Source organism: Neodiprion fabricii, chromosome 4 (genome assembly GCF_021155785.1).
Source record: "Neodiprion fabricii isolate iyNeoFabr1 chromosome 4, iyNeoFabr1.1, whole genome shotgun sequence".
Classification (NCBI taxonomy): domain Eukaryota; kingdom Metazoa; phylum Arthropoda; class Insecta; order Hymenoptera; family Diprionidae; genus Neodiprion; species Neodiprion fabricii.
The window spans coordinates 18,141,784-18,168,244 of NC_060242.1; the positions used below are offsets into that span (position 1 = coordinate 18,141,784).

The 26,461-nt window shown below is 33.4% G+C and overlaps 1 protein-coding gene across 13 annotated transcripts in view; it reads right to left on the minus strand.

Moving 5' to 3' along the window:
• Positions 1–1,301: 1,301 nt before the first annotated feature.
• The window catches only part of LOC124181014 (glutamate-gated chloride channel), a 101,672-nt gene continuing 76,512 nt past the window's right edge, over positions 1,302–26,461 (minus strand). For 3 of the 13 annotated variants that reach the window (XM_046567103.1, XM_046567109.1, XM_046567099.1), the window contains 7 exons: positions 26,346–26,428; positions 23,018–23,158; positions 19,496–19,648; positions 18,035–18,249; positions 14,967–15,017; positions 11,700–11,834; positions 1,302–10,956 (listed from right to left, as the gene is read on the minus strand). In XM_046567103.1, coding sequence (XP_046423059.1) covers positions 10,810–10,956; positions 11,700–11,834; positions 14,967–15,017; positions 18,035–18,249; positions 19,496–19,648; positions 23,018–23,158; positions 26,346–26,428 — 925 coding nt within the window. In that variant the 3' untranslated portion in view covers positions 1,302–10,809. Of the gene's footprint in view, positions 10,957–11,699; positions 11,835–14,966; positions 15,018–18,034; positions 18,250–19,495; positions 19,649–20,658; positions 20,758–23,017; positions 23,159–26,345; positions 26,429–26,461 lie in introns of all 13 variants that reach the window. The other 10 variants (XM_046567106.1, XM_046567101.1, XM_046567110.1 and 7 more) reach the window with 8 other exon arrangements.

Below are 26,461 nucleotides of genomic sequence, written 5' to 3' on the forward strand. Positions count from 1 at the left end.
TTTCAACGCCGAAAATATGCTTTTTTTCGTAATCGACCCAACTAGATACCTAGAACCCTATGAGAATAATTGGACCATCAGGAAACCAAAAAAGGGCATCTGGAAGATTGTAGAATCAACAGCTCAGGATATACGAAATCTAGTTTTGCGTACCTCTTGTTTGCGACTGTAACTTTTGTTTCGACCCTTATAGCGACCTCAGATTGCGGCTACTTGAATCCTCCTGCAAAACACGTCGATGGAGGGTGTTTTCCAACACACCATGTGTACAAATACCCTGCACCAAGTACATCAAAGTGGAATACATCTAGAAGAATTCACTTTGCAATTTGGAAATTACCAAAATGATAATTAGCATCCAAATAAGTACCAGCAACAATACCCTCATATCCAAAAAACATTGAATTGAAAATCCTCACTGACAGGCTTATAACTTTCTTGCAAAGACAAAAAACCTTTACAAAAAATATAGAATCAGGGACGAAATGAAAATTTCAAATTATTCATGCGTGGCGGGCCGTTCAAGAAAATTAATAATAAACCACTGTGCACGTTGATCAGTATTATCTTATCTATGTTCCGTAGTTTAATATTTAATCATGTACATACAAACACAGCCGATAAATTAATAATGATTATTACTTACAATCAACAAATTCGCGCTCACCATTAAGAAATCCCGTGTTACCGTAAGGTTATTAAATATGTATTATAACGTATATGTATGTAATATAGTGCGGATCAATCGGCTGTACATAGAGTGTTTGTGAATTTATAATAGAGCACGCGTTTCCACGCATTTTACAATAGCAATATTTTTTACATCGTATTGTAATTCATATTTCTATATAGGTCTGTATAATGTAAAGGGATTATTCAGCATCTTGACGTTATTTGCAAAAGCCGTTTATATTTCTGTGCTTCACACGCTTCCTGATTACACCGGATATTCCAACAAACCGTTGAGAGTTTGATCATAATGCTTGTTATAAAATACTCGGTGATTATAATTTTTATCAATCGTTATATGTGTCTGCGGTTTCAAGTTTCGGAACAATATCGTTTTTGTTCACACCATATTTTATATTTCGTTTTAAATCACAGGCTGCAATATATCCACACTTTAGTTTAGATCCAAACTTATTGGGTACTTAGAAGTGCAGAATAATACAATTTAATATAGTATCGTAATAGTAAAATTTGATTCAATGTATAATTTATATATACTATTAAATATTTATAATTATGCATATATCATATAATTATTAATTACGTAATAATATCCACTTGCTGACTATATCTATAAGGCTTGTCTTGACAATTGATTATTTCTATTTTCTTTTCGTATTTTTCCATATTGTTTATCTTTTTTATTTTTTCTTTGCTCCAATTTATCTTTCCTACACCTGCTTGGAAAGTTTGATTTTCGAAGTGTATGGGTGTGCGTAAAGTGCGCCATTTCTGAAAAGTACGGTAAAACGACGTTGGCGCATGCGCACAAGTAAAGTGTTGTATTTTACACACTAGGGCTTTCGTTGATGCATGAGCACTTTCGAATAACTCAATTTTATACACTGTGGCAATCAGCTTGAGTTACCTAACCTCAATTCTACATGCTATCAGCGGCACCTTCGCTTCTTCTCGAATCAAAATTTCCTTCACAATTTTTGGAAAAAACAACGTATGCCACACGTACGGATGGGCGATATCTCATTTGTGTAATTACAGCGCTTGCCTTTGCGGCTCACGTTGCAAATTTTACACTCATTGAAAATCATCCACTTTCCACACTTGTAACACAATATACTATTATATACATATTTATAAATGTATGGAATTTCAATGAACTACATAATTTCACATTATATAAGAAACTTTTATTTCATTCTAGTATTTTGTCGTTAAGCATTCCAATGTCCTTGCTTTTCGAATGTTCACCCAAAGAAATAGGAAAGCTAATATTGTTTTCCCTAAGAAGCTATCAAAGTCCGTAAGATTTCTCCGTTTTTACTTCTGAGTTTGCGAGTTCATTGTTTGACCGAAAGTATGTAGTTCGGTGTCAACGTATAAGAAATAGAAAGAGAGAAAGAGAGATAAACAGACAGAGCGAGTAGAGTATGAGAGAAACATTAGACACATATTCGCCAGTGCAGTGAAAAAAGTACAAAAATAACAAGAATAGTATTGGAAATTGGATAAATGTAGATTATTATTACTGTTATGTATGTGGTTTTCTCCTTCCTTTAGAACTACAATATTTTTTGTTCTTGTTTTTCAATTTCTCAACGACGTCGATACATCTTTATAATAGTATAGTTACACACTCAATTATTTGACAAATTGCAATTACAATCGAGCTGTGTTTTCGTGCGATGCGTGCAAGATATGAGAAAAAATGGAAGAAAAAAAAGTTGACTATTGAACGTAGCTATATTACTAGATGACGATTTATCAAAACAAGCTTTGGTGATTTTGTCTTTTTCTTACATATTTCTTCGTTCATTATTTTATTTCTCTCTTTTAAGCTTGTCTTTTTAATTCTTTAATTATCGTCCCTTGATTCTTGCCTTAATACGTACATATTATGTATCAACATATCAGATAATTATTACTATACATACGGAATTGTCCTTGCCATTATCATTGGCAGCATATTGCGCAGAACACAATATTAATCATCATTTATATATTAGATTACACTAAATATGTAATGTATCGTAATCAAGACAAAACAAAACGAATCACATACTAATAGAATAAAAATTATCTTATTTTCCTTACAATACTTTTCAAATAAATCTATGGTCGATACAAACAGAATGATGTAAACAGTGTATATAATCTACCTAAGATGTCATGTAACAATCGACTGCCCAGCAACGAATATAACAACGATGAAAATTTACAAACGATACAGAGAAAGAAAAAAACCTGATTTGATTCAACTTTCGTATTATTATTGGTATAATTTGTATGACAATACGTTACTGTCAATCATTTGCTGCAGTATACATAAAAACAATTTCACATAATAACATCAATTCATTCGCAAGATATATAATTCCACACAATAATTAGTTGTAACATGTAATAAACGAATATATATATATATATATATATATATATATATATGTATATATATATATATATAATCAAACAACAGTATTGATAATGATAATGGCCATAATAATAATAATTCATAACGTACAATATAATATAAGTATATGTATAATATACGGCATAACAACAATATAATAATGTTAGTATAGCTTTTGTTCCTATGCTTAACTTACGAGATATACAAGCATACAATTGGTTGATTTGAACCACAGCCTAGTTAATTGGTGCAACTAATGCAAGGAGAAAAATATTATTTTCCACACCTGCTTGGAAAGTTCGATTGTAAAGTGCCCCATTTTCAGACAGTGCGGTAAAACATGTTGGCGCATGCGCACAGTTGAAATGCTCGGTTTTAAACACTACGACATTCTTTAACGCAAGCGCACTTTCAAATAACTTGACTTTACGCATTGTATTATCAATTAATCACCCAACCCAAATTTTACACACTGTCTGTGGCACCTTTATTGCTCCTCAAATGAAACTTTCCTTCAAAGGTGTTGGAAAAAATCACATATGTCACACGTGTGAATGGGCAATATCTGAATCATGTGAACACAGCATTTGCCTATTGCGACTCACGTTGCAAACTTCACACTCATCGGAAATCACTCACTTTCCGCACTTGTAACACAACATACTAATTTCCTTTTTTCGTTGGATTAGTTAAATATAACATTTTGGTCCGAAGAGCATTAATTATGGATGATGTCTAATCAACTAACGCATAATTTAGCGTGTGATTTTAGAGCGTTTGGGGGTAACGTGTATAAAATTGTTTCGACAGATTTGGGTTTAAAGATTACACGCAGAGTCAAATTGTAGTTTGGCTGCTACCCAGAATGATGTAATAGATGTTTGGAAATAAAAATAATATAAAAGACATTTGGAACTGAGATTTGCTTCTTGTATTCTGTCCAATAGAAAAATACTCTAGTCTAAGTATGATGCACCTTTTCAGAAAAAAAGTTTACCCATTCTCCGAAGGCGATAAATTTTTCCTTGACAAAATGTCTACTGCAAATAATTCGAATTGTATTTTCGGTAACCTCGGAAGTAATAACGAAATATCTGGCTTGAAATTTGCGAAGGCAGGATGAAAAAAAGACTTCTGATAAGCATGAAAAGGAATTATAGCCGCTACTTTTTATATCTCAAGCATAACAATTTCAGAGGAACTTTACTACGCTTATTACTGTTTGAAAAGTTGTCAAGTTTTAGTGAAATCTTTAATCGATATTTAGCTCGATTGTGGAGAAAAAATTTGCAGGAGCAAAAAAGTTATAAGGGCAATTGGAAAAAAAAAAAATCAATCAAACTCAGGAAACGGAAAATTTTCATCCTGGGTAAGACATTTTTATAAATATTCACGTATTCAGAAAGTAACTCCAACAATTTCATCACTTCCGTCAAGCGTTGTGTTAAAAAAGCCATACCATTAATCACTCAAGCTTGTTTGCTTCTATTTTATTTTCTTTACTTTTTGCTATCCGTTAATTACTCTTTTTTATATTATGTATATAGCTCATGCTTCCTACGTTATAATTACAAATATACGTTTGAATATCTATATAACGTTCGTTCCTCTTACCCAACATTCATACAACTTTGAATTGGTTTTGTGTAAATTCTAAGTAATTGCTGATTAAGCCTGCTGATTTTCTTTTTAAGTCTTCAAGCTAACAATGTTGTGTATTTTTCTCGACAGATCGCTTCCTTTACATTCTTTCAAGCTACTACGCAATATTCGTTGTGTGATTTTCTTATCGCGACACCAGTGTCATCGTTTGTATATCTTAATTGATCGACAAGAATTAATTTACGTCTTTACACAAGTACATTACTCTACGCGTGTCTGTGTAAATATGTATAATAGGAAACGATATTTATACATGTACCATTTTTCATAGGCTCTAAAAAAATTTTATGGATATAGAATTAAAAAAAAAAAAAATTAACAATTTCAAACGTGCGCTTATACCGACAGCGTATAGCTGAAATTTCATTTTACTTACAACGTTTAATGTGTGTGCACATGTGATGCGGATACACGATAATTTTGTATTCGAATTCTTTATACACAAGTTTATGTTGTTACACTATGTAATTAAGGTATTTGTGAAAAGATTTACCGTATTGTATAATAATGTCTAAATCAATGCGGATTGCGGAATTCCTTCACCTCATCTAAATTGGGGAGGGGGATAAAAATCAAAGTGAATATGTGGAAAAGTAAAGAAAAGGACAATTTTGATGCACCGAATGTGAATCCTTTGAAATTTTATACATTATCGATTTTCAGAAATTCAATCGCTTATCGAATAAATACAAAAATATAAATAACGGACAAATAATTTCGCTATTTGATTTTTTTCGTCAACTAACAGACGGTTGGGAAACTTTTTCTTCGATGAAATTGGAAAAGAATATCTTACATATGGGGTATTCCACGAGATATCGATCAAGATCGGAAGTTAACATATCTGATTTACTTACTGTACAATTTTTTACATGAATGTACAAGTCGAAAAACGGAACGCCATTTAATGTTATACAACCCCTATCTGATATACGATTTAATCCGCTATTTCCGAAGCGGCCATTGTCTGTAATCTGTAAAAAAATCTGAAAGCTCCAGTAAAATACGTTAAAGTAAGAGGTACTTCATTTTTAATATTGATAATATATCTTTATGATTGGCAAATATTTGATATCACAATATACGTATACCTTCTTTTTTGATTTCCCAAAACCTTTGTTTTATCCACATTATTTGAAAAAAATGTTCTTCATTTTAGATTTTTAAATTTATTCCACGAATCGCTTTTCCTGACATTTATCATTTCGCAAAATAGTATATATTTTGATATAATGAAAGCTCCATTTTTCGAATCTACTAACAAACATTGTTGCATTTTAATAGATTTTTCTGAATTTTTTCAGATTTTAGAAAACGGGTCCTCCGGAAATAATATCTTAGACAGGGAATATTGAAATTTTATTCTCTCAATTGAGCTCTATTTTTTACCAATACTTTCATATCAAACATTATAGAGCAAATCCAAAATCTCGATCTTCGATTTTGATTTATACCTCGTAGAATGCGCCGTTACGTGTAAATGATGCTAGTTATGGACATTCCTTGAAATTCTAGCGCAAAGGTATTTCTCTGGATGGATGCATTAATGTAAGAAAAGTATATGCATATTCTATTAGGCCTGTCCTAAAAAAGAGTGAAATCGAATTCCGATGGTTGCATCCCTCGAATTGGTTCAAAATAATTTAAAAAAATTGTTGCATATTATTCCCCCTTCCATGTTCACCCAACCCTAGAAAGCTTTAATTTTGCTCACAAGAAAAAAAAATTTATTTTTCGAGGTTTTTATTCAAAAATGTCTACTGGGTTCAAGAAAAACCGTACAAAATTTTGTAAAAAAGTAAAATGAAGGTGTATTTGTTCCCTTTGAGATGCCACTGGGAAATTTGGCTATCTCTATTTTTGACTACACTGTCTAAATTTTAGTGCCGCAAGGAATTTCGACTAGTGAATCCAAACTTCTGAGCACTCAAGGATCTCAATTGGATTGGTCTTAAGCAAAAAGGGAATTTATCGTAAGAAATAACGAGGAGATATTAAAAATGACGACGACTTCATCTTCCTTTTTATAAGAATAAGAATTTCCTTTCTCTCATAAGAAGGACTTTACCTTCATTTCCTTTCTCAGAAAATTTTGTACGGTTTTTTTTTTTTTTTTGAACCCAGTACGCGCTTTCGATCAAGAACCTCGAAAAATTAATGCTTTTCTTTCGAGAATAAGTAAGGCTTTCTAGGCTCGGGTAAATATGAAGGGAAAAAATGCACAATTTTTCATTAATTATTTCGAACCAATTTGAGGAGTACAACATTGAAATTCGATATCAGATCCTTAGGGACACGTCTAATATTCCATACATGTATATATATATCATACGTACTTTCTAATATTCACTGTACACACCTATATCGTATCATATTAATATAATTTAATATATATAGAGAGAGATCTTTTTTTGTTAAACGATGAGTATTTAAAGATATACCTATAATTATCGCAATTTATGCATAGATCGCGACATTTTGTTGTGTATTTAATTATACCTGCATAATATACATTCGTATTTTCTATAGATCAAGAAGTTTCTAAATTTTTTCAGCATTTATTTAAGGTGCGGTATATTGAAAGCTAAGTGCACAGGTATTATGATATAATTCTAATTGATTTTTATATTTCGAAAACGTAAGTAATGAGTTTATCAAATAATAATGAAACAAAGAAGTGATATATCATATGCTAGAAAAACGTATTTCACACAGACATTTATACGGAGTGTGCAATGTAAATTTTCAGCTTGCAATTGCTAATAAATTGCTAGAAAATTTGAAACGAACTTGAGTTTTCGAGAAAAATTCACCGAAATTTACATGAAATCAATATACACCGTTTTTGGCTATTGGGCATACCAATTGCACGTAAATGAGGACGTGATCACAAATAGCATAAAACTGTTGAATCAGCACTGATCACTGTTAATATTGATTTGTTAACAGAATTGATTATCGAAGAGTTTTGTTTGATATTACATGCAGGGGATTTTTTCGCAATGAATTAATACCCGATAATTGAATGGATTTATAATAAAAGAAAAAAGTAAAACATTCAATGGTGGCCACAAACGGTTCTTATACCCTATCGCCTGATTCGGGAAAACATTGGTTCATTTTTGCAATCAACGTCAGTGACAAAAATCTGAAAAACTCACGAACTTGGACGTTATCAAGCAACATGACATGAAAAATTGCCAAAACATCAAAACACGTGAAAAATAATGCCCCATATATAAGTATATGTGCAATTGTAATTCGATATTTCTTAAGTTCGACATTATTTCTCTACGTAAATATATAGCAGTTTTGATACCGTGAATATCTACTATCTTACACATTAGCGTCAGATTTCAAACGCGCTAATTACGTACATATTGAAAAATTTCTAAAAGGAATACGTACTTTCTACGCGATTATAATCAAGTGAAAAATGGATCTGTGCTCAAACCGAATTTTTTCTGTTTCTTGTTTCCCGTTTGTGTCGTATTGTATGTTTCTATTGTTTTCGAACGTGGTTTTTGGCAGTCAATTTCGTGCAAGGTATTCATATGTATATACGGATATTATACAATATAATCTTGAAATGTAAAATTGTAACTTACAATTAGAGACTTATACGTGTTTTTTTTTTTTTCTTTCTTTCTTTCTTACTTTTCTACCATCCTTCTTCGTTCACCCTACGTACTAAAATCTCTAATACTATATCAATTATCATTAAGCTATTCAATGCAAACATTGTTTTTATACGCGGATTGATTGGTCTGTGTATTAATATATATTGCTGTAACATATTGGGTACAAACAGTACGTATGGCTTTCAGTAATGACGATCGTGATAAGTTCGAAAGTGATAATGATAGTGACAATAACCATAATCGGTAATAACTCAAGCTACAGAAATAAAATTTCATAATTTTTCTTTTATATTATAATAGTTCGTTAGTTATTTTTTTTTACCATATTATATAATACTCAAGCTTATTTATCATTCATTTACTATTTATATATTTTGGATGTAAAGCGTAGCGTTTAAAAAGCACCACATAATAATTGTTTCTTTGGTATTTTCTTTCTTTACTTTCATTGTATCCTTATTTATATGCACGTATTTTGTGATTAATTGATTTATGATATTTATATAGTAAATTGTTATCATCATTATTAACATTATTATTAAAATTAATTTTAGCAAATGTGATGACGAATTTCAATTTAATTTTTGAAATCTCTCCTTTCAGTTTCTGGTTCTTTTCGTCGAGTATTTGCTATGGTTTTTTTTTTTTTTTTCTTTTGTTTCTCACCCTTATTAACATTTATTTATAAGGCTGCAAGGAGTGCGCAAAATCAATCGTGTTGCGTCGTGTCGTGCCAATATTACTTGATCGACAGCTTGACCATCACCCGTCCCTCAATATCCCCGTACATTACAAGACTCAGAGTACAGGTTTAACCTTCATTATTTATTGTATCGATAATTATGAATTATCAAAAACTTTATTCTTTTCGATAAAATATTATAAATATTAGTATGTACAAGTTTAGAATCTGGTGAAAGTTTTTAAATTTCGCCCGCATTTGTTGTGAACCGTATCGAGATGCATTATATTGTACCAATTATTATGACGTTTTGTCGCCGCGATTGTAAATGAAAATATTCGAACCGTATAAACGCGTACGGGAAGTTTTAGGTTACGTTTTACTATTTTCACATTATACACGTACAGTGTTTGCGAAAAATGCATACATTGTACAAATTTGACTATTTCCGTTATTTTTCTACTCTCCAATTTTTACTTTTCGTAGTTCCGACAGTCGACTAGTTGTTATAGACTACTAAAATCGAATAATTGATCAAGCACTTTTTGCCGCAACAGTTAAGGCTATTATAACGTGTAATTAATTTTCACCGATATTTATATGGGTAATATTACAACAATTATATAATATCAATTGCGGTTCCGTATCATTTATCATATTAAATAGTACAATTTGTATTGCCGATCATCGAGTGTAATCCACGTGTAAAATATGATGCAATCATCAACAATCCGTTGAAATCTAAGTCGCGTAATATTTTTCAAAGCTCGCTACTATAAAATCATGCGATTATGCTTCCTTTGTTACAAGTTATTATACATTATCCGTCAAATGAAATTCTTCTTCAGAAAAGAAGAATTTGTCACCGAGTTGTTCATAAATATCGGATTTTGAAAGTATTCAGATCAAAGTATTTTGAAAATAATTTCAGCGAAATTCTCGTTACATTTTCATAATTCTTAACGCTGCGTGGGATTATTCGTCATATATTTATGCGTGTGACTTAGTATGTCACCTATAATAATCGAATAATTCGACGCAAGATTATCAAACTTCCTCCTCTTAAGTTTATTTTTATACTATCGATAACTACCGCAACTTACGCATTATATCTGTGCATATGCAATTGTATAATATACACATGACATTATATTATACTGTGAGTGTAAAGTGTAATTGTAAAGTGTCGCTCTTATTACGATACCGTAAATTATAATGGTCCATGAAATACATTTTGCCCGATGTTCCTTTTGTTTTTGGTGTTTTTTCTTTAAATCAAGCATTTATTGCACAATGATTTCGATTCATTCACATTTAATTTCGGTCTTTCCTTCTTCTAGTTACGTCTGTATATTTTTTCGCATTTCAATCATATACGAACTGTTCATTATCATTATTATTATATATATATATATGTATAGGTATAGTTTATACTAGGTATGCGTACGCACTGTATAATTCTTATTGCTATTATAATAATGTCACGTGTGTATGTGTATAAGTAACGCATCAGGAACGAGTTGATTTTAATTCGCGCGGTATGTTGTTTTAATCTTCTTCGTTTTTCTTCGGTAAAACGTGATATTGGCAGCAATTATCGACTCGTCGATAATTAATCTTCGCAAAGCGTGCCGGCCACAAATCGGTACGTTCCGTGCATAATTCGCGTAACTCGTTCAGGGTTTGAAATTTCGTCGTTGTATTTTCAACCGTAGATTAACCAGAGTCTAGGAGAATCCCTTGTAGTGGATGAAGAAGAATATTAGGAACACGGCGTAGGCTGTCGGAAACGTGATCCTCGCTATGACGTCGATCGTTTTTGCCACTCTTATCGGATGCGGCGGCTCCTTTTTTCTCACCTGCACAAAGCAGCACTACTCAGGGTCATTACAGTGTCGTTTCACGCAACATCTACACATTGAATCACAACTCTACAGCTAAACATGTACATTGACCATTGGGTAATTATAGAGACATTTCACGCTTATTTTTACGTTGGCAGCACTCGTCCTTAGTTCGGAACTAGATGAGCGGCCAACTTTACTCATCTAAAATCCATGCAAAGGAGTTTCCGATTTCTCTATAATCTCCCGGTAAAAATTCCAGACAGTCGAATCGATCGTGTATGAAATGGTTCAAATTTAGAATGTAATTCCAGTACCTGAAACTTTTCTTTCCCTTTGGTTCATTGCTAAAAATTCTTATCAAGCACGGCAAAGCAACATGGCTAGGGATTTCGCCAACTATCTAGGCCGATGTTTCGTAAAAGCAAAATTAACACAGAGTAAAGAATATGTCAAAACACTACCTTTCTTTATCAATAAATACGATATTTGAACTGACCTAACCTAACCTAGAATACATTCCGCTCTTAAACAATTTTTCCAACATTTTTTACTCTGTAACTCTGACGCGAAATAAAATTTCTTCAATAAATCAGCAGAGAATTTCATTCGCAATTTCGAAGTTGACGTGTGTACGATAAATGAATTAAAAATCTTCAACGCGTATAATTCGAACATTTAACCATGCGGCTAAATGGTTGAACCGGATGTCGTAAAGACTGCGTTCAGGCAGGGGTGAGATGATTGTATGTGTGGTAAGGGTTGATGCATACCTCGGCTGCACATCCGTTCGTAGCTGTGTGCGTGCATGGATTTGGTCCGCAATTTGTGCAGGTGACGATTTCATTCGGCGCCCCTCCACCACCACCTGGTACCGTTGCACCGCCACCCTCCCGTTTCTTGTCGCCCTGTGACAGGGTCTCCGTGGCAGAAAATTATATTTCACTCGAACTTGAGCGATCCGTGATTTTTCGCTCGAAAAAATTGTTACTATTTTTTTTTTCTTTTTTTTTTTTCTTTTTTCTTTTCCCCTGTGTACGTTTTTTTATAATCAGTATCGTTATCGTTAGCCGAGTTTTGATTCTTGTCATTTTTATTTTTTATTTAATTTTTTTTTTTTTGTTTTGAAAAATCGGATCGCCCATTTGATATTCTGTAATTATGTATCGTAAACGTGTTCTACTTTTTCTTCTGGTTCTGAATTTTTTCGAAAAAATTCACGCATGCGTTATATTTTACAGATCCAATTACAATTTACATGCTGCCGCAGCATAGTATCTACATTTTTTTTTAGTACTGATATATCGTACAGATTGAGGTTTCGGTTTTCAATTGAATCCTCTTTCGTAAAGCTTTTGTAATATTTCTGTACAATTCGCAATAACTGCTTCACCTAAATATCCTGGAAAATATCTGACTGCAAAATTGTTTCATGAATAGTAGATACACGTATATTTGTATGTAGACATAACAAATTTTATCGTGTATTTTATTTTATCGATACCTTACGACCTGATACATAGTTAGAGTAATTTTATAAGACGTTGAGAATTCTACCTACTCTGGAGTAAGTAATTCGTTTGGAAACAATGAATCAGTTGCAAAAAAAGAAGTTATTCAAGACGACGTGGCTTTATGCTTCAATTTTTTCTTGTTAATAGATTTCTTCTAGGTCCCTTCGAAAAAATTTAACTTGGTACAATTTTAATTTGAAATTTGCACTGATAACAAAAACCTGGATCGTCCGTTTTTGAAATTTTTACGCTATATAGATAAAATTGATTCACGATGGTTGAACCGTTAATTTTATGAAAAAAATTTTTAGTATCCTTGAAAAGTGTTTTAGAGTATTCTATAATGTCTTATTACGATGTACTGATTCACTTAAATTTGAAACTTAAATGTGAAAGTTCGTCACTTTCAAGTTAATTTATATTAATTCTACTGTAATTTACCATTCTTTGATAAATCATTCGATATATCGGTTCGTGCATAGATAAATTAATAAATTGTGTTCTGAGTCTGTGACTTGTTGGAACGCCAAGCCGCTACGTCGCATTCAATTATACGAGAATCAACCTTCCACAATTTGATCGATTATATTTCAGTGCAATGTGACGGGTACCAGATTAACTTTGCATCGATCAGTTTTTTTTTTTGAACCTGAATAAAACAACCTACTCCTCAATTTGCATATCGTGCAATAGGTTGGAAAGAAAATAACCACGAACCTATGTTTTATATATGTTTTGTTTTTTGTTGTTTTTTGCTTGAAAAAATGCATATCTGATATTTTTTGTTACATCTTGATGTTCAATTATTATATTATAATTATTTTCTTAATGATTTATTTTGAATATAAATTTGATGAGATTTCGTACGAAAAGTGCGGACGATGTGTCAAAGTAGTAAATAGATACAATACACGGCAAAGCGGAAGTGCAGCAATAACGAATTACGTGCGTGCTTGTCACAACTATTGGTAAAACAGATAGAAAAAAAGCAGAAATAATACGTACAAACTAAGCTCATTGCATGGAAGAATGTTAAGAAATAACGAAATTCCGACATGCCGTGGTAAATGAATAATGGTCAACACAAAATCGAGAAAGCAATAATTGACGCCCTTATTTTTCGATCAAAAATCGCAAACTTAAGTACAATGAAATGCGAGAAGCGAAAATTAATAGACAAGTCAAAAGATTGTTACGTCTTTTTATAATTTGTCGACATGATTACTGTAAAGAAAAGATGTGGTCGCGTTTTGCAATTATTTTTCAAATGATCCGACGTGTTTATGAATTTTCTACAACTCATGCGTTATATACAAATAAAAGCTGACAAATGAAATAATGATTGAAATTAGTATATAAAATATGTCATATTGTAACAACTATGATCTGCAATAGACAAGTCATTGAAAATTAATCAGAAAACTTCATGGAAAATTCAGTAGGCTTCCATTCATGCAATAAAATAATGAGCATCTGTGGCCTGCCCTAAGCCAGTCAAAATAATAACTGACTATGCGGTTAGTGTTTTTTTAGTTTCTCTAAGTCATAATTTGACACCATAACGTTGCTGCTGGGTTTATAATTCATGGCTAACATAAATATATATTATATTATATACATAAATTGAGATATTCAATACTTTTGATTAGTCTAAGATCTTCACGAACTTTGATTAAATTTCAAATATTTTATACTGTTTTCCCAGCACCAGCAATAAAAAACTCTCGAAATTTATCCAACAAGAATATTTTCTGATATAAAACTCAATCGAATACTATTTTTTCATATTCTTCACTAATTCCTTCCGAAAATACATCAGTAAGATTGCGTCAACTTGTCGTCCTTTTATCAATCAATGAGAGGATCTCAAATTAAATTCAAAAATCGCGGACAAAATCAAAGATCGTGAGATTTTGAGACTGGTAAATCTTGTACCGAATTCCCTATTTAAAACATATGATATATTATCTTCATGCGAGACGTGCGGGGTGTTCGGAATTCAAAAGGCACAATAGATAAATTACGATTTATACGTCGTAAAGGTTGAAATGCCCAGCTCTAGAGATCAGCAGTCAGGTAAATGCTTTCGTGATACATGTTATGCATTAAGAAACACATACGGCAATATATAAAGTATACATATGCATGTATGTATGTATGTATGTATGTATGTATTGTATTGTATAAAGCACGGTTGCGCCATTTCGTATTACACCGCGATGCGAAAAAGACTGACGAGAGTAGAGAGAAGAAGAAAAAGAAAAAGAAAAAAAAGGAAGAAAGAACTTAAAAAACAAGAGAAGAAGAATAATTCGATAGTTACTTTCCAACGTTCTTGCTACCGGATTTTTCTACATTCGTTACAGAAAATAATCAACTCCGCGTATTCGAGTAGAGTTTTTGTTCAAACCTCGTTTGCTCGTTTTTGGTTTGAATTTTTTGAAAATTCTCTGAGAGTCGCGGCGTTCCGGTCAAGGATGTAATACGGAATGTCGCGACTGCGACGAGGGTGAAAGGGGATCTTACCAGGGGGCTGGCCAATATTATGCCTATCCTGCTGAGCACCGCCGGGAGCCGCTGCAACATCACAGACACCAAACAAAGAGACTTACATCTCACCAACCTTCCATCAGCCAAATCACACTTAATTATCTATCAACCTGTCTTCCCGAGATCTTTTTATCGTAGCCCTGACATTTCATTCGTATCTTAAACTCGGATCGTTTATCACGATCCATTCGTGCAGTAACGACTTTTAATACAATTTTGCACGCTCGAGATTTCATTGCGGAATTTTGAAAATCACTTTCTTTGCAAGATTGTCTGTATTCGAATATCATTCAAACAATATATAGAAAACAAATGAAAACATTGAAAAATAGTGTAAATCAAATCGTATATACTCGCCGGAGAAGAAGAAATAAATTAAAAAAAAAAACAAACAAACAAACGAAGGACATTTATTGAAAAAATCAGATTTTGTTAACAAGCAGGAAAATGAATTTCGCCTCACATCACATTTTAGTTTCTAATACCAGAAGGTTGAATTCTATATGAATTTATACCGACTCAAAAATGGTTTTCTTTTTTTTTTGTTGATTCGACTTTCTTCGCAATAACGAATAATATTTTTAATTTACCTCTTTAAAATTCTAAACCTTTACGGAAATTCTTCTCTTTGTTACCTTCTGTGATCAATGCTTTTTGGAGTTATGTTGAAAATTAAACTATGGCTAACTCCGTCGGAATTCTACGTCAGATGAAATCGATTCAAGATTTGAGATAAGGATAAAAACTACGCTCGTCACATTTGTGGTTTCAAGTTTTACTGGGTGACAACATTTTTCAAGAAAACCGATGAATATCTGAGAGTAATTTAAGACGTTACGTCAGTTAGTTTACTTCGAGAAACTACAAGTCTGACAATTTTTTCGTTAGTGACGGTGAAATTAGCTGAAGAAAGTATTTCATTCCCCAAAAGTGTATGAAAATATCGGAGGATTTCTAGCATTACACTCTGATAAAAAAAAAAAGAAAAAAAAAAACGATGATGCTTTAGCAGTCATAGATTAAAATGTCATTACAGAATATTTCTCATTCGTGCAACATAAAAAAAAATTAGGAAACGGTATAATAACCTAAGTACCTGCACTAAACTTTATGCTTACGCACGTCGTTATACATATATTGCATAATGGCAGTGTTGTAGAAGATTGTAACAAATGACGAAGAAAATGATTGGGAATTATTATACTGGTTGAAAAAAAATTCTTATACATGGTATACGATAGCGTTTTGAACGCAAATTTCTGGAAGAAGTATTCAGTATTTGTATAGAAAATAAGAATCGAATAAATTGAATAGTTGGAAAGAAAAGTAACATAGCATGCAAGGTCCGCAGCGCTTTGCAATCGAGATTGTGTAGTGTATTTGAAACGTGGAATTGAATGCTCAATTTTTGAATATTTCTCCTAATATCCGTGTTAATTAATGATGAAAATAGAAGTCAATTTTTCTCAATGAATTCTACGGCATGAGTGTAACGCAGCTTTCGTATACGCAAGAATAATGATTGAAAAAAAAATGAAACAACACGACAGATATAATACGTAAATATGATGCTGAAACTTTGCAACAAACAGCTTCAATTACAAACACTCTATTGTAAGGTATTATATTATACATAATGTATGTTAATTATATAATATAATACGTACATTGTGCGTCACACCAATATAATTGCAGGTGCACGAATGTGTTTGACATAACCGAAGGAAGTGTGAGGGAGTAAAGAAATTATTTAACAAACTAAGAAAACGTGATAACAAAAACAATGATCAAGACCCGACAAAAGTAATAAAACGAAACTACTGACTTCAAGTTACAGAAGTACATGAACCGGTGTGTACAAATACATAATATATATCGTGTATGATCAGAAGCGCTGACAACAATTAACGAGACAGAACAATTAAAAAATGTATGAAACTTGAATGGATGTAAATAATTTTTAGAAAAAATTAATGAAAATAAGGAAGGAACCGTGAATTTCGAAAAAAATATTGAACAGCATTCAAGTAACGATCATGATCACGCGAGATAAATCAGTTTTGACAAATCAACGAAATGGAATATTGACTGGTGAAAGAAATACGTAATTAGTTTTTAAATCTTTTTTTTTTTAGACATTCAGTTTAACTGCGCGAATTCTTTATAAATATGTTTGTTTTTTTCTTTTGTAGGTGTTACGTTTCTCTTAGAAACGCGTTTATATTACATACAACCGATAATTTGACTAGAAGGACTACATGTAGGATAGTCAACTACAAGTTTGTCTTCTCGCATGCTTTTTTGTTTCAGCGAAACGTATTGCATTTGCCCTTGTAACTACAAGATATACGAAAAAAAAAATTGTTACGAGTACATAGGAACCGAAATAATTTCATAACGGTCTACCGTACGGTATATTTTTTTTTCTTCGATAAATAGTCGTAGTCTACACTTGCCTAATTTTACTCTAATGAATCGTTAATTTTTCGTACAACGCAACAGCTTATTACAGGTAATTTATTCTTTTAAGGTCGCGTTCGTAATATGGCAGTGATTTTACGCGATACAAACAATAAAGTAAGGAAAAATTATTGAGCAATAATAATTGTTGTGTGAAAAATTTTCTTTCAAAATTGTAAGAAACGTGTTGAACGAAATTTTGAATATTATAAATAACTTTCGCACCTCATATAATTTACACTTAGCAGGTTTATTGTTGTGCAGGTAACTCGCAAATTTACGATAAGATTCGTTGTAAAACTGTAAAATTCCTCATCAACTGGTTGGAGATCGGAATTATTGAAATATTACAATTTGACACAACATGAACCGAATGAACTACGTTTTTTTTTTTTTTTTTATAACAGTTCAACGAGTAGCGTTTTCTACTCAGTTAAATTATTTTACGCGTAATAAATTCTGATGAGAATTTCAAACTGATTGAAAAGTGAAGTTCGAGTTTCTAATCGATAGAGATAAGAAAAACAGTCCGGATGAATAAGTAAACTAAACACGTATCATGTATAAAAATATTCGAAAAGTACCTGGGTGACGGGATTCTCGCCTGGGCGATAGACGACATTGTGAAGAGGCCGTTTCCTGCCCACGTAATTCACGCATACGAATTCGAGGAGGCTGGCGTAAATGAAGCACATGCAGACACCATCCCATACGTTCATCGCAGTCAAATTTGACACGACCGGAAGCGTCGAGCGGAAGCCATTTGAGGTTGTGAAAAAATTGAGCATCGTAGTCACCCCTGTAATATTGAAACAAAAACGAAGGGTAATGAAAAAAACAAAAAACGAACGGTAACAACTCAAATAGAACCGAAGAATCAGATTGAATTTAATTGAATTAAATACAAATTCGTCACATACTTCGATTATTGTTGTTTCAATCAATTGTTTTATCGAAATTCGAGTAATCGATTCAATAAACTGTTTCTTCGACTGATCGCACAGCCTTAATGAAAACGAAAAACGGCGAGTCTGAAGAATTTTCAACAATTGTTCTTCAGCCTTTATTCGTTTTTCTTCAAAGTAAGGCTTGCTCATGTATCAGCAAAATTTTGTTTCGTGAATCAGAGATTTCATTTTTGTGGTAACGTAAGAATGTAAAAGTAAAAAAAAAAAAAAAGAGTACGCTGTTTCGTACTAGCATGCACAATTGGCCCTGATGGTCAATTAACGGGTTACGCGTTAAGTATAACTCCGAACAATTTTTTGCCTCTGGGTTGTTGGTCCCTTTGAATCGTAGAGGTTTGTAGAACTCGGATATCGAATCAAGGTCACGACAAGAATCTTTCCCGGTAAAAACCACGGAATTCGTAATCGCGATAGGCGCTTTCGGGTCAGGGTCCTGCGTGCGTTTCGTTCCATCATCGTTGAGAACTTAGGGTCTCATGCAAGAAAGTCGCGGACAAGGTTCTCGAAGCGACGGAGTGTGTGAGTACGACGTTTCGTGTTCCATTTATATCGTTGGGCGGAATCTGGCTCCTCAAGAAAAGCGTGCCCCTTGGCACTCACTGCATGCGGATTATTATTATTATTATTATTCATCCAGGTACGAGAGGGTCGATCAAGATAAGGAGCAGCTACTGGTACACGATTGAACCCCGAGGCTTGAGTCAGATCGACAATATGCGTGACGTTATCGACCGCGGTACAAAGTCGCTCTGCTTACCCCACGCACAACGCAGTTGCTGAATTCCGGGTTGTTAGCCATTTAGAGAAAGCAAAATTTTGTACCGAAATATTCGTGCCATCGTCCTTGTTCCAACGAATTATCAATCGATGAGCGCTGAGTGCTTGCAAAGTTTTGACAATCGAAACAAAATCTCAGGTGGAGCTCAACGGCGGCCATATTGACTTTTCGATCGCTGTCCGAATTATTATTCGCGTGTTACGCATATTCGTGATACGTTTTCAGTTGCGGGAATTAGCCTCTCACTCCTACCTGTCTCTCCTTTCTTTCTACTTTTACACAAAGACGAAAGAACTTACCAATCATGACCCGCGCTGGCACCGCGTTCCACTCGAGCCAGAACGTGATGAAAGAGCTCGTGACCAGGATGATTCCGGGTATAAAGACGGTGGTGAAGTAGAATGCTCGATCTCTCGTGAAAATGAGATCAACTTTCAAGCAACTGTAATTACCTGGATTACGAATAGACCAATCTCAATATTTTTTTCTCAAATTTATAACGATTAAGTAACAAGTTTGTGACGCAAAATACTTGTATTTTCAAGCTGCTACAACTATCTTTTCTCCCATTCTTTGAATTTCAATTCTAAGTTATTTCTAGCTAATATGAATACGTGAAGACTGAAATTAACCCATGATTAATCATTTTGATGAGTTTTGCAAATTTTTTCGGGTCACAGTCGACAATGTATACTGCACGCCGATATGTTTTCAAAGTATTTGATGGAATAGCTACGGCTGCAAGCATACAAAGCATCAACCTAAACATATAAAAACAGTTTGCAGGAAAATCGAAATAAAGTTAATAATAATAACAATAATAATAACAGTAGCAACATTAGCGACAGGAAATAAATATAACGGTATCAATATTTTTTCTTTCTCTTTCATCTCGTATCATTTGATCGTTACAACACAATAAATGTTTGTATAATTCAGTGTGAATGAAATATTTTTGAATGCACAAAAATGAAGTTTCATGTAGTGTAAGTTTTACGTATAACACAGATTTACTTTTAAAAAACTTAACGAATATGTGCTAAAGTTTATCACAGACAGTTACAAAAATGGATTAAATGAAAAAATGAATACTTGAATGAAAAAAAAACGAGGAGAAATCAGAGATAAAAATCAATGGCCGATATCACATCAGAATCGAAGAGGAAAGTGTCAGAGTAATGAAATTTGGTTGAGGATTTAGTCGTTAGGCGTTGGTAAGCTTGGTCCGGTTTTTTCTGTTCAATTCTTGTTTACAAAGTAAAATTCTCCTTGTGAAAAACTGTAAAACGGTCTCTCTCTTCCTAGCTTCTACTGCATCGTTTATGCGCCGTGAAATAATTCTCATCGCGCGCAATTTACTAATTGTACAACATACGTACATCACATCTTTTAACGTGTACATAACGTGTACATATGTGCACATTGTATATACGTAGGGATCGGGGATAAGGCGGCTTTTTACCTTGTTCCTCAAACCTGCGCTGGCACAGCGAACACTTTGAGTCCCCAAATTCATCGAATTCATCATCATCCTCGTAGTCAGGTATCAGCTGTCCGTCAGCTGCAACATAACAGCTCCTATGTGCCTCCGATTCCCTAACGATCTTCACTCACCTCTATTTTTTCTTATCTTCTTCTATTTGTCTGTTTTTCTTGTTTCCCTTTTTCAATTTACTTCCACCAATTTTTTTTTCTACACTATTCTAATGTATATATTAAAATCGTTATTCCATCGTTTATAAGATATACAGATAGGTATATACAATGTGAATAGAAAGTTTCAGAGTTTGCCAAATTATTCTTCCACTATTATAGTTATTGTTATTATCATCATTATTATTATTTTGTTACTTTGAATTTCGTTTTTCTACGCATTTAAATTCTTCTCTCTCACTATTTCACCACACCATCGCACTAATTTCTATCTAGACCAAGCATACCAGCGCTTCACCGTGGTTGGATCCTCGCGAATAATATCGAATCACGTACAATAAGAAAGTGGCGGAATAAATAATTCCAACAACTGATCATCGATAAAAAGTGAAACGAAAGAATTTTTTCTGTTTCATTCGGTGAAATGAAACATTTGCTTTCGGTATTGGTTACGTATTACAATATACATACTATGTAATACGGTTATAATGATTGCCTATTTTTATTTTAAATTTATACAGGTATTACATATGTGAATATGCTGTATGTGTGTATAATTGTATAGGAGTTCATTGTACGTAGTACGTCAATGACGAATCGAACCACGGCGAAACAAATTAATTTGTGATGAGAAAAGAAATAAAACGAGAAAACAATCGTATGATCTACAGCGAAAAATCAACGTTCATATACCAACAAGCACAGCCAAAGCTCTATCTGCCTACGCGCATGATGTAAAAGTATGATTGTATAATTTGTACGTGTTTACTATAATGAATGTATGTGCGTGATTACAAGGCGCAGAAATAATGCTGGAAAACGAATCAGTATCAATCAATGTAATGATTATGTGGAATATAACATTTTTTGCAGCCTGTAGTTTCTTTTCTCTTGTGTAGGATCTGAGAGTGTTATTTTACTCAACGTATCTCGCTCATGTAAAATTGACGATAAATTCTGTTAACTTCCGGAAATACGAGGTTTTCACTATCGGTAAGTATACGCCCGTCACTCGAATCGCAATATTTAATTTAAATCGATGATTCAATTATTGTATTTTTCGCCGATAATCACGAGCAGCAAATTAATGTTACGACAGTTTTTAGTTCTCGGAGAGTGAGAAATGAAGACAGCATTAAAAACTTGCAAGGAATCTACAATTTGGATGAATGAGAGCATAACGAATTGAAAACTTCAAACCAACTTAAAAAACGAACGTCTCAATCCTTTCCTTTAAAATGATTGGAAAAAATTACAGATAGACGAATTTTTATATAAGAATTACGAGAATATGATTTATTTTTCAATTTATTCGCAAGCCCAGTTCACCAAATTTTTCATACTCCGAAATAAAATTATCGTTTGTAACGGTCCGATATCGAAGTTGAAAAAAGCCCTTTCCACTTCAGCCTTAATTACAGATGGAGTTTGAGATAAAAAGCTAAGAGAAGGTAGCGGCAAATGATTAGAAAAAAAAAAACAATTCTGCAACGACGCTGGATACGCGAATTAAGTCTGGTTTCCGGAGCGGCTAGTTTAGCTTATTGATCCGCCCTCGGCATATATATGTGTATATATATATATATATATATATATACTCAAATGTATACATATATATACAACATGCTACATAGGTACGAACGTAGCCCAGTTTTTGGTAAAAATAGCCACCTTTGCCACCGCTCAGCGCGGAATTATTCAGCATCTACGAGCGACTGACAAGCTGTGAAATTTGGCGACAACGTATCAGATTCTACAAGGTATCAAAAAAATTTCTACTTTAAAAATTTTCTAACTTTCTTAACAGTGTAATATTGAAATTTGGTAATTTTTTGAGTCGGTAACTCGGCAACAGTGCGGTTTCATTATATCGATGAAAAATTCCTGATTCTTCAAATATTTTTTATCTGCGAGCATAAAAATAAGTTGGGGAAGCAAAGAATGTTTGTTTAATTCGTGTCATGCGCGTTTGCATCTGCAAGTGTGAGCAATGAAAAAATAACATCGAAATGTTTGGAATAATTTTAGAGATAAAAAGCAGAGAGAGAGAGAGAGAGAGAAAGAGAAAGAGGGAGAAAGGGGAGGTTTTGGAGGAGATGGAGGGGGGTTTGAGTGAGAGAGATGGAGAAGGGGAGGGTGGGGGTGAAAGAGGGCTTTTCATCACTTACCCCTCCAGCTGGCTTTGATGGGGCAGGGTATGGTTCGGTTCTGAATGAGATATGCGTTCAGGGTGGTCAGACTCGGGCTGGTGCGAAGAGTTCCTTCGTCGTTCTTCCAAACGTAGGTTATCGCCGTTTGCTCGTACGAAACTGGAATATTAAAAGCTCGCTTTGAAAAGCTGTCGAGGTGATCGGACCTTTGCAGGATCAGATTTGATGTAGGTATAGATACAAGCAAGAAAAACTAAAAACAATTGAACTATATTCTTTTTCCATTTGCAACTCGCTAAAGATTGAAGGAAATTGAGCTCATCGTAAACTATAACAAATATGTTATGCTACCTGCATTTAATTGCTTGTAGTTTTCGTAATTACTATTATGATTCGTATGTTTTTTGTGAAAAAAATCGACAGGGTCATTTTGGATTTCTCTGCCTCGTAATCGTACGAAAATTATTATAATTATTATTATTATTATTATATTACTTGATTTATGCGAGGAATCAATTGAATATTAGGAATAATTATAATTATAACGATTACACAAAAACTTGACGCATTGATGTGCGTTATTGATTGCGGATGTTTTTTTTTTTTTTTTTTTTACAATATATTATTGCTCCAACTTTGAAACAGCCGCACAGAGGTTTTTTTTCATACAAGTCTTGATTTAAGTAGTGAAAGTTCGGTGCGAAATTGAGACGGTGATTGTCTTCTCGTTAAGAAAAGCCGAAATAGCATTTTTGCCTTCTCATATTTACTTGAGTGATTACGATCAATTTCTGTTCGTCCATCAGAAAGAATTTTTGATGAGTTATAAAATTTTCAGCAGGAACAAACAGCGTAATTTGAATATTTGAATGTGAAAAGAATACATTCAGTTATTCTTCAAGAGTATTTCAAGAATTTTTCCACAACGAAGTGAATAATATGAATTCCTCAGGTGAATCAAAGTTGAAAAAAAAATGTCATCGTTCTATTGGTTTTTATTCTTTCATTATTGTTAGTAGGCTTTATTTCTTTCTTGGCTAAATATTCTTATTTCGAAAATATCTTAATCAACTTGATCGTGTCTTTTCAGGATATTCGTAATTCAAGACAATTGTTATCCCGCATTGTTTGAACATCTTTTATTGCTCCTACTGTTTACGAATATAATAATTTTGCATCGTAGTGGACTAATTTTCCAGTTAATTAAAAAATCAAATCAGTACGACGTCGAAAACTACACCGACACCAGCTAGTCGAACTCGAAGTCGAAAAATAATCGAGCCGTTGTTCAATGTTGGGGTTCCACCTGAAATGACCGACAAGCACGGCTGAGTCGGCAGCTATGAAAAAGAAAAAAAAAAGACGAGTAATAAAAAAAATAAAAATAATCCCTCTGAAACCTGACGCCAGCGTTGAATTGGTTAGGATATTCCCGGTAGGATCCAAGCTTGTTGGCTGAAGCGTTAATCTCAGTATCGAGTTACAGAATTTCAGCCTATTTCTTTTCCGTTTCCCCCGTTTTGAAAACGTTTAATTAAAATTAACCGACCGGCGATCCCTTCATTCGCCCCGTTTTTAAACTCATTCCTGCATTGTTTGCTATACATTGAGAAAAATTTCATTTGTTATAGTACTAGAAAAATTCGGTGAAACATGTAACGTTAAAAAAACTATGAATATGTTTGAATTACGAAAAACGAGGTACAGGTAACCATTTTTCGCTATCGTTGATCCTTTTTTGGTATTTGGCAACGCAAAATCGGTTTTTTTGGTTTACTGAACTTTTTTAGCTAAGCACGGCTTTAACGTCAATTTATTGTTGCACAAGCATTAAATTTTCATAACAGTTACACGAAAATATAGTTACAGTGGGGTCGTCCTTATTTAGGGTATTTTCGAAAATTCCTGCGGACAAGGCGGAAAAAGTTTGCAAAAAAATCAAAAAAAATGTACGCAAAACTTGAAGCCTGTAGGTCAACTCTAAGAACTGGTTAGTCTAATATATGTATACACTGAGAGGAATTTTTAGTTCCGGTTACTTCTCAGTCCTTAACTATTTTCATTTTTCATATATATATATATATATATGGGTACGTCCAATACTTTTCGACCGCAGCTTGCGGGCTTTTTAGTTACATTCACGATTTTTTCATGGGAGCTCTATGGGACTTAAAGACTCGAATCAAACGGCATTCCTTTTCTCTGACCTTTTATTTTTAAGAAAAAAATAGTTCTTTACTCCAAAGCAAAGTCCAGTTTAATTAGGATCCTTTTCATGAACTACTATTTTAGCAAAATTTCGCATAACTTTGAAACGTTGCCAAGTCAACAATTTTCCAAGTAGACGGCCAACCGACGGCTCAAATATTTCGCCTAGGTATACTTGATCACTACCTACGCGAATTATTATTAATTACCACGTTCCATTTTATATACGGCCTCGCAAAACCAACTGATTTCTGAAAAATCGCTGTTTTCAGATAGCTGTAACATTTTTATATCAACTCGAAATCGCTTGAAATTTTCAAGGAATATACTTCATTCTATCCCCAAACAACGCTGAAAATTTCCAGCTAGGAGTCGAAGTTGTTAACGAGCTGCGAATTTTCAAAATGTTCAAGTTTCCCCACATAATATTTCGTATGTATATACATGTGATTTTAATAAATAAAAGGACCACCGCTGGGATGGAGAAAAAAAGACTTAGGTGCTGCCTAGTCGAAAAACCCTGTGCTGTTTGTTCTAATTGAGTTTTCGTTGACTCGGGTAGTTTTTAATAACCGCCTTCATATTGGCAAGACTCGGGTAAACAATTTACCGTCGCTGCTTATTGCCTTCTTACGGACTCGAGCATAAATGCCGTTACCGGGTTCCTCCTGCAGAGCTTGGATAAAACACCGAGCCTTGCCGTGCCTGCTATTGTTTTGATTTTAAAATCGTTCCAGGTCAAATAAGGAAACAATCCTATGTCACACAAATTAATGCATACGATGCATTCGCTATTATATTTCAACGATGAAACAAGATTGCTGTATGAATTTACAAAGGAAAATAAGAAAAAATTGTTTTACAAAGTAAAATAAAATTTATGAATACGAAGCTACTCTTATTTTCTGAGCTATTCGTTTTCCCCAATTGCTTTTCTGCTCGTTTTTGCGTTCTGAATAATAATTGACTGTTTATTCTCGCTATGAAAACTACGTTCTTTTGAATTCTTGTATGACTTGGAACAAACCGGTTGCGTTAACTCTAATTTTTCTCTATCTCCTGATTTTTCTGTTTACCTGCTTCTGCTTTTTTAATTTAAATTTATCAAAGTATAATATATATATATATATATACTCACTGCTTTCGATGGCGAATGAACACATTGGATCGTCGAAGGGAAATATGTTGAGCCTACCCTGGCACGAAAGTATGAGGTGACGCCTGTAACAGGTTGGAATTTTTCAATCTCAATTC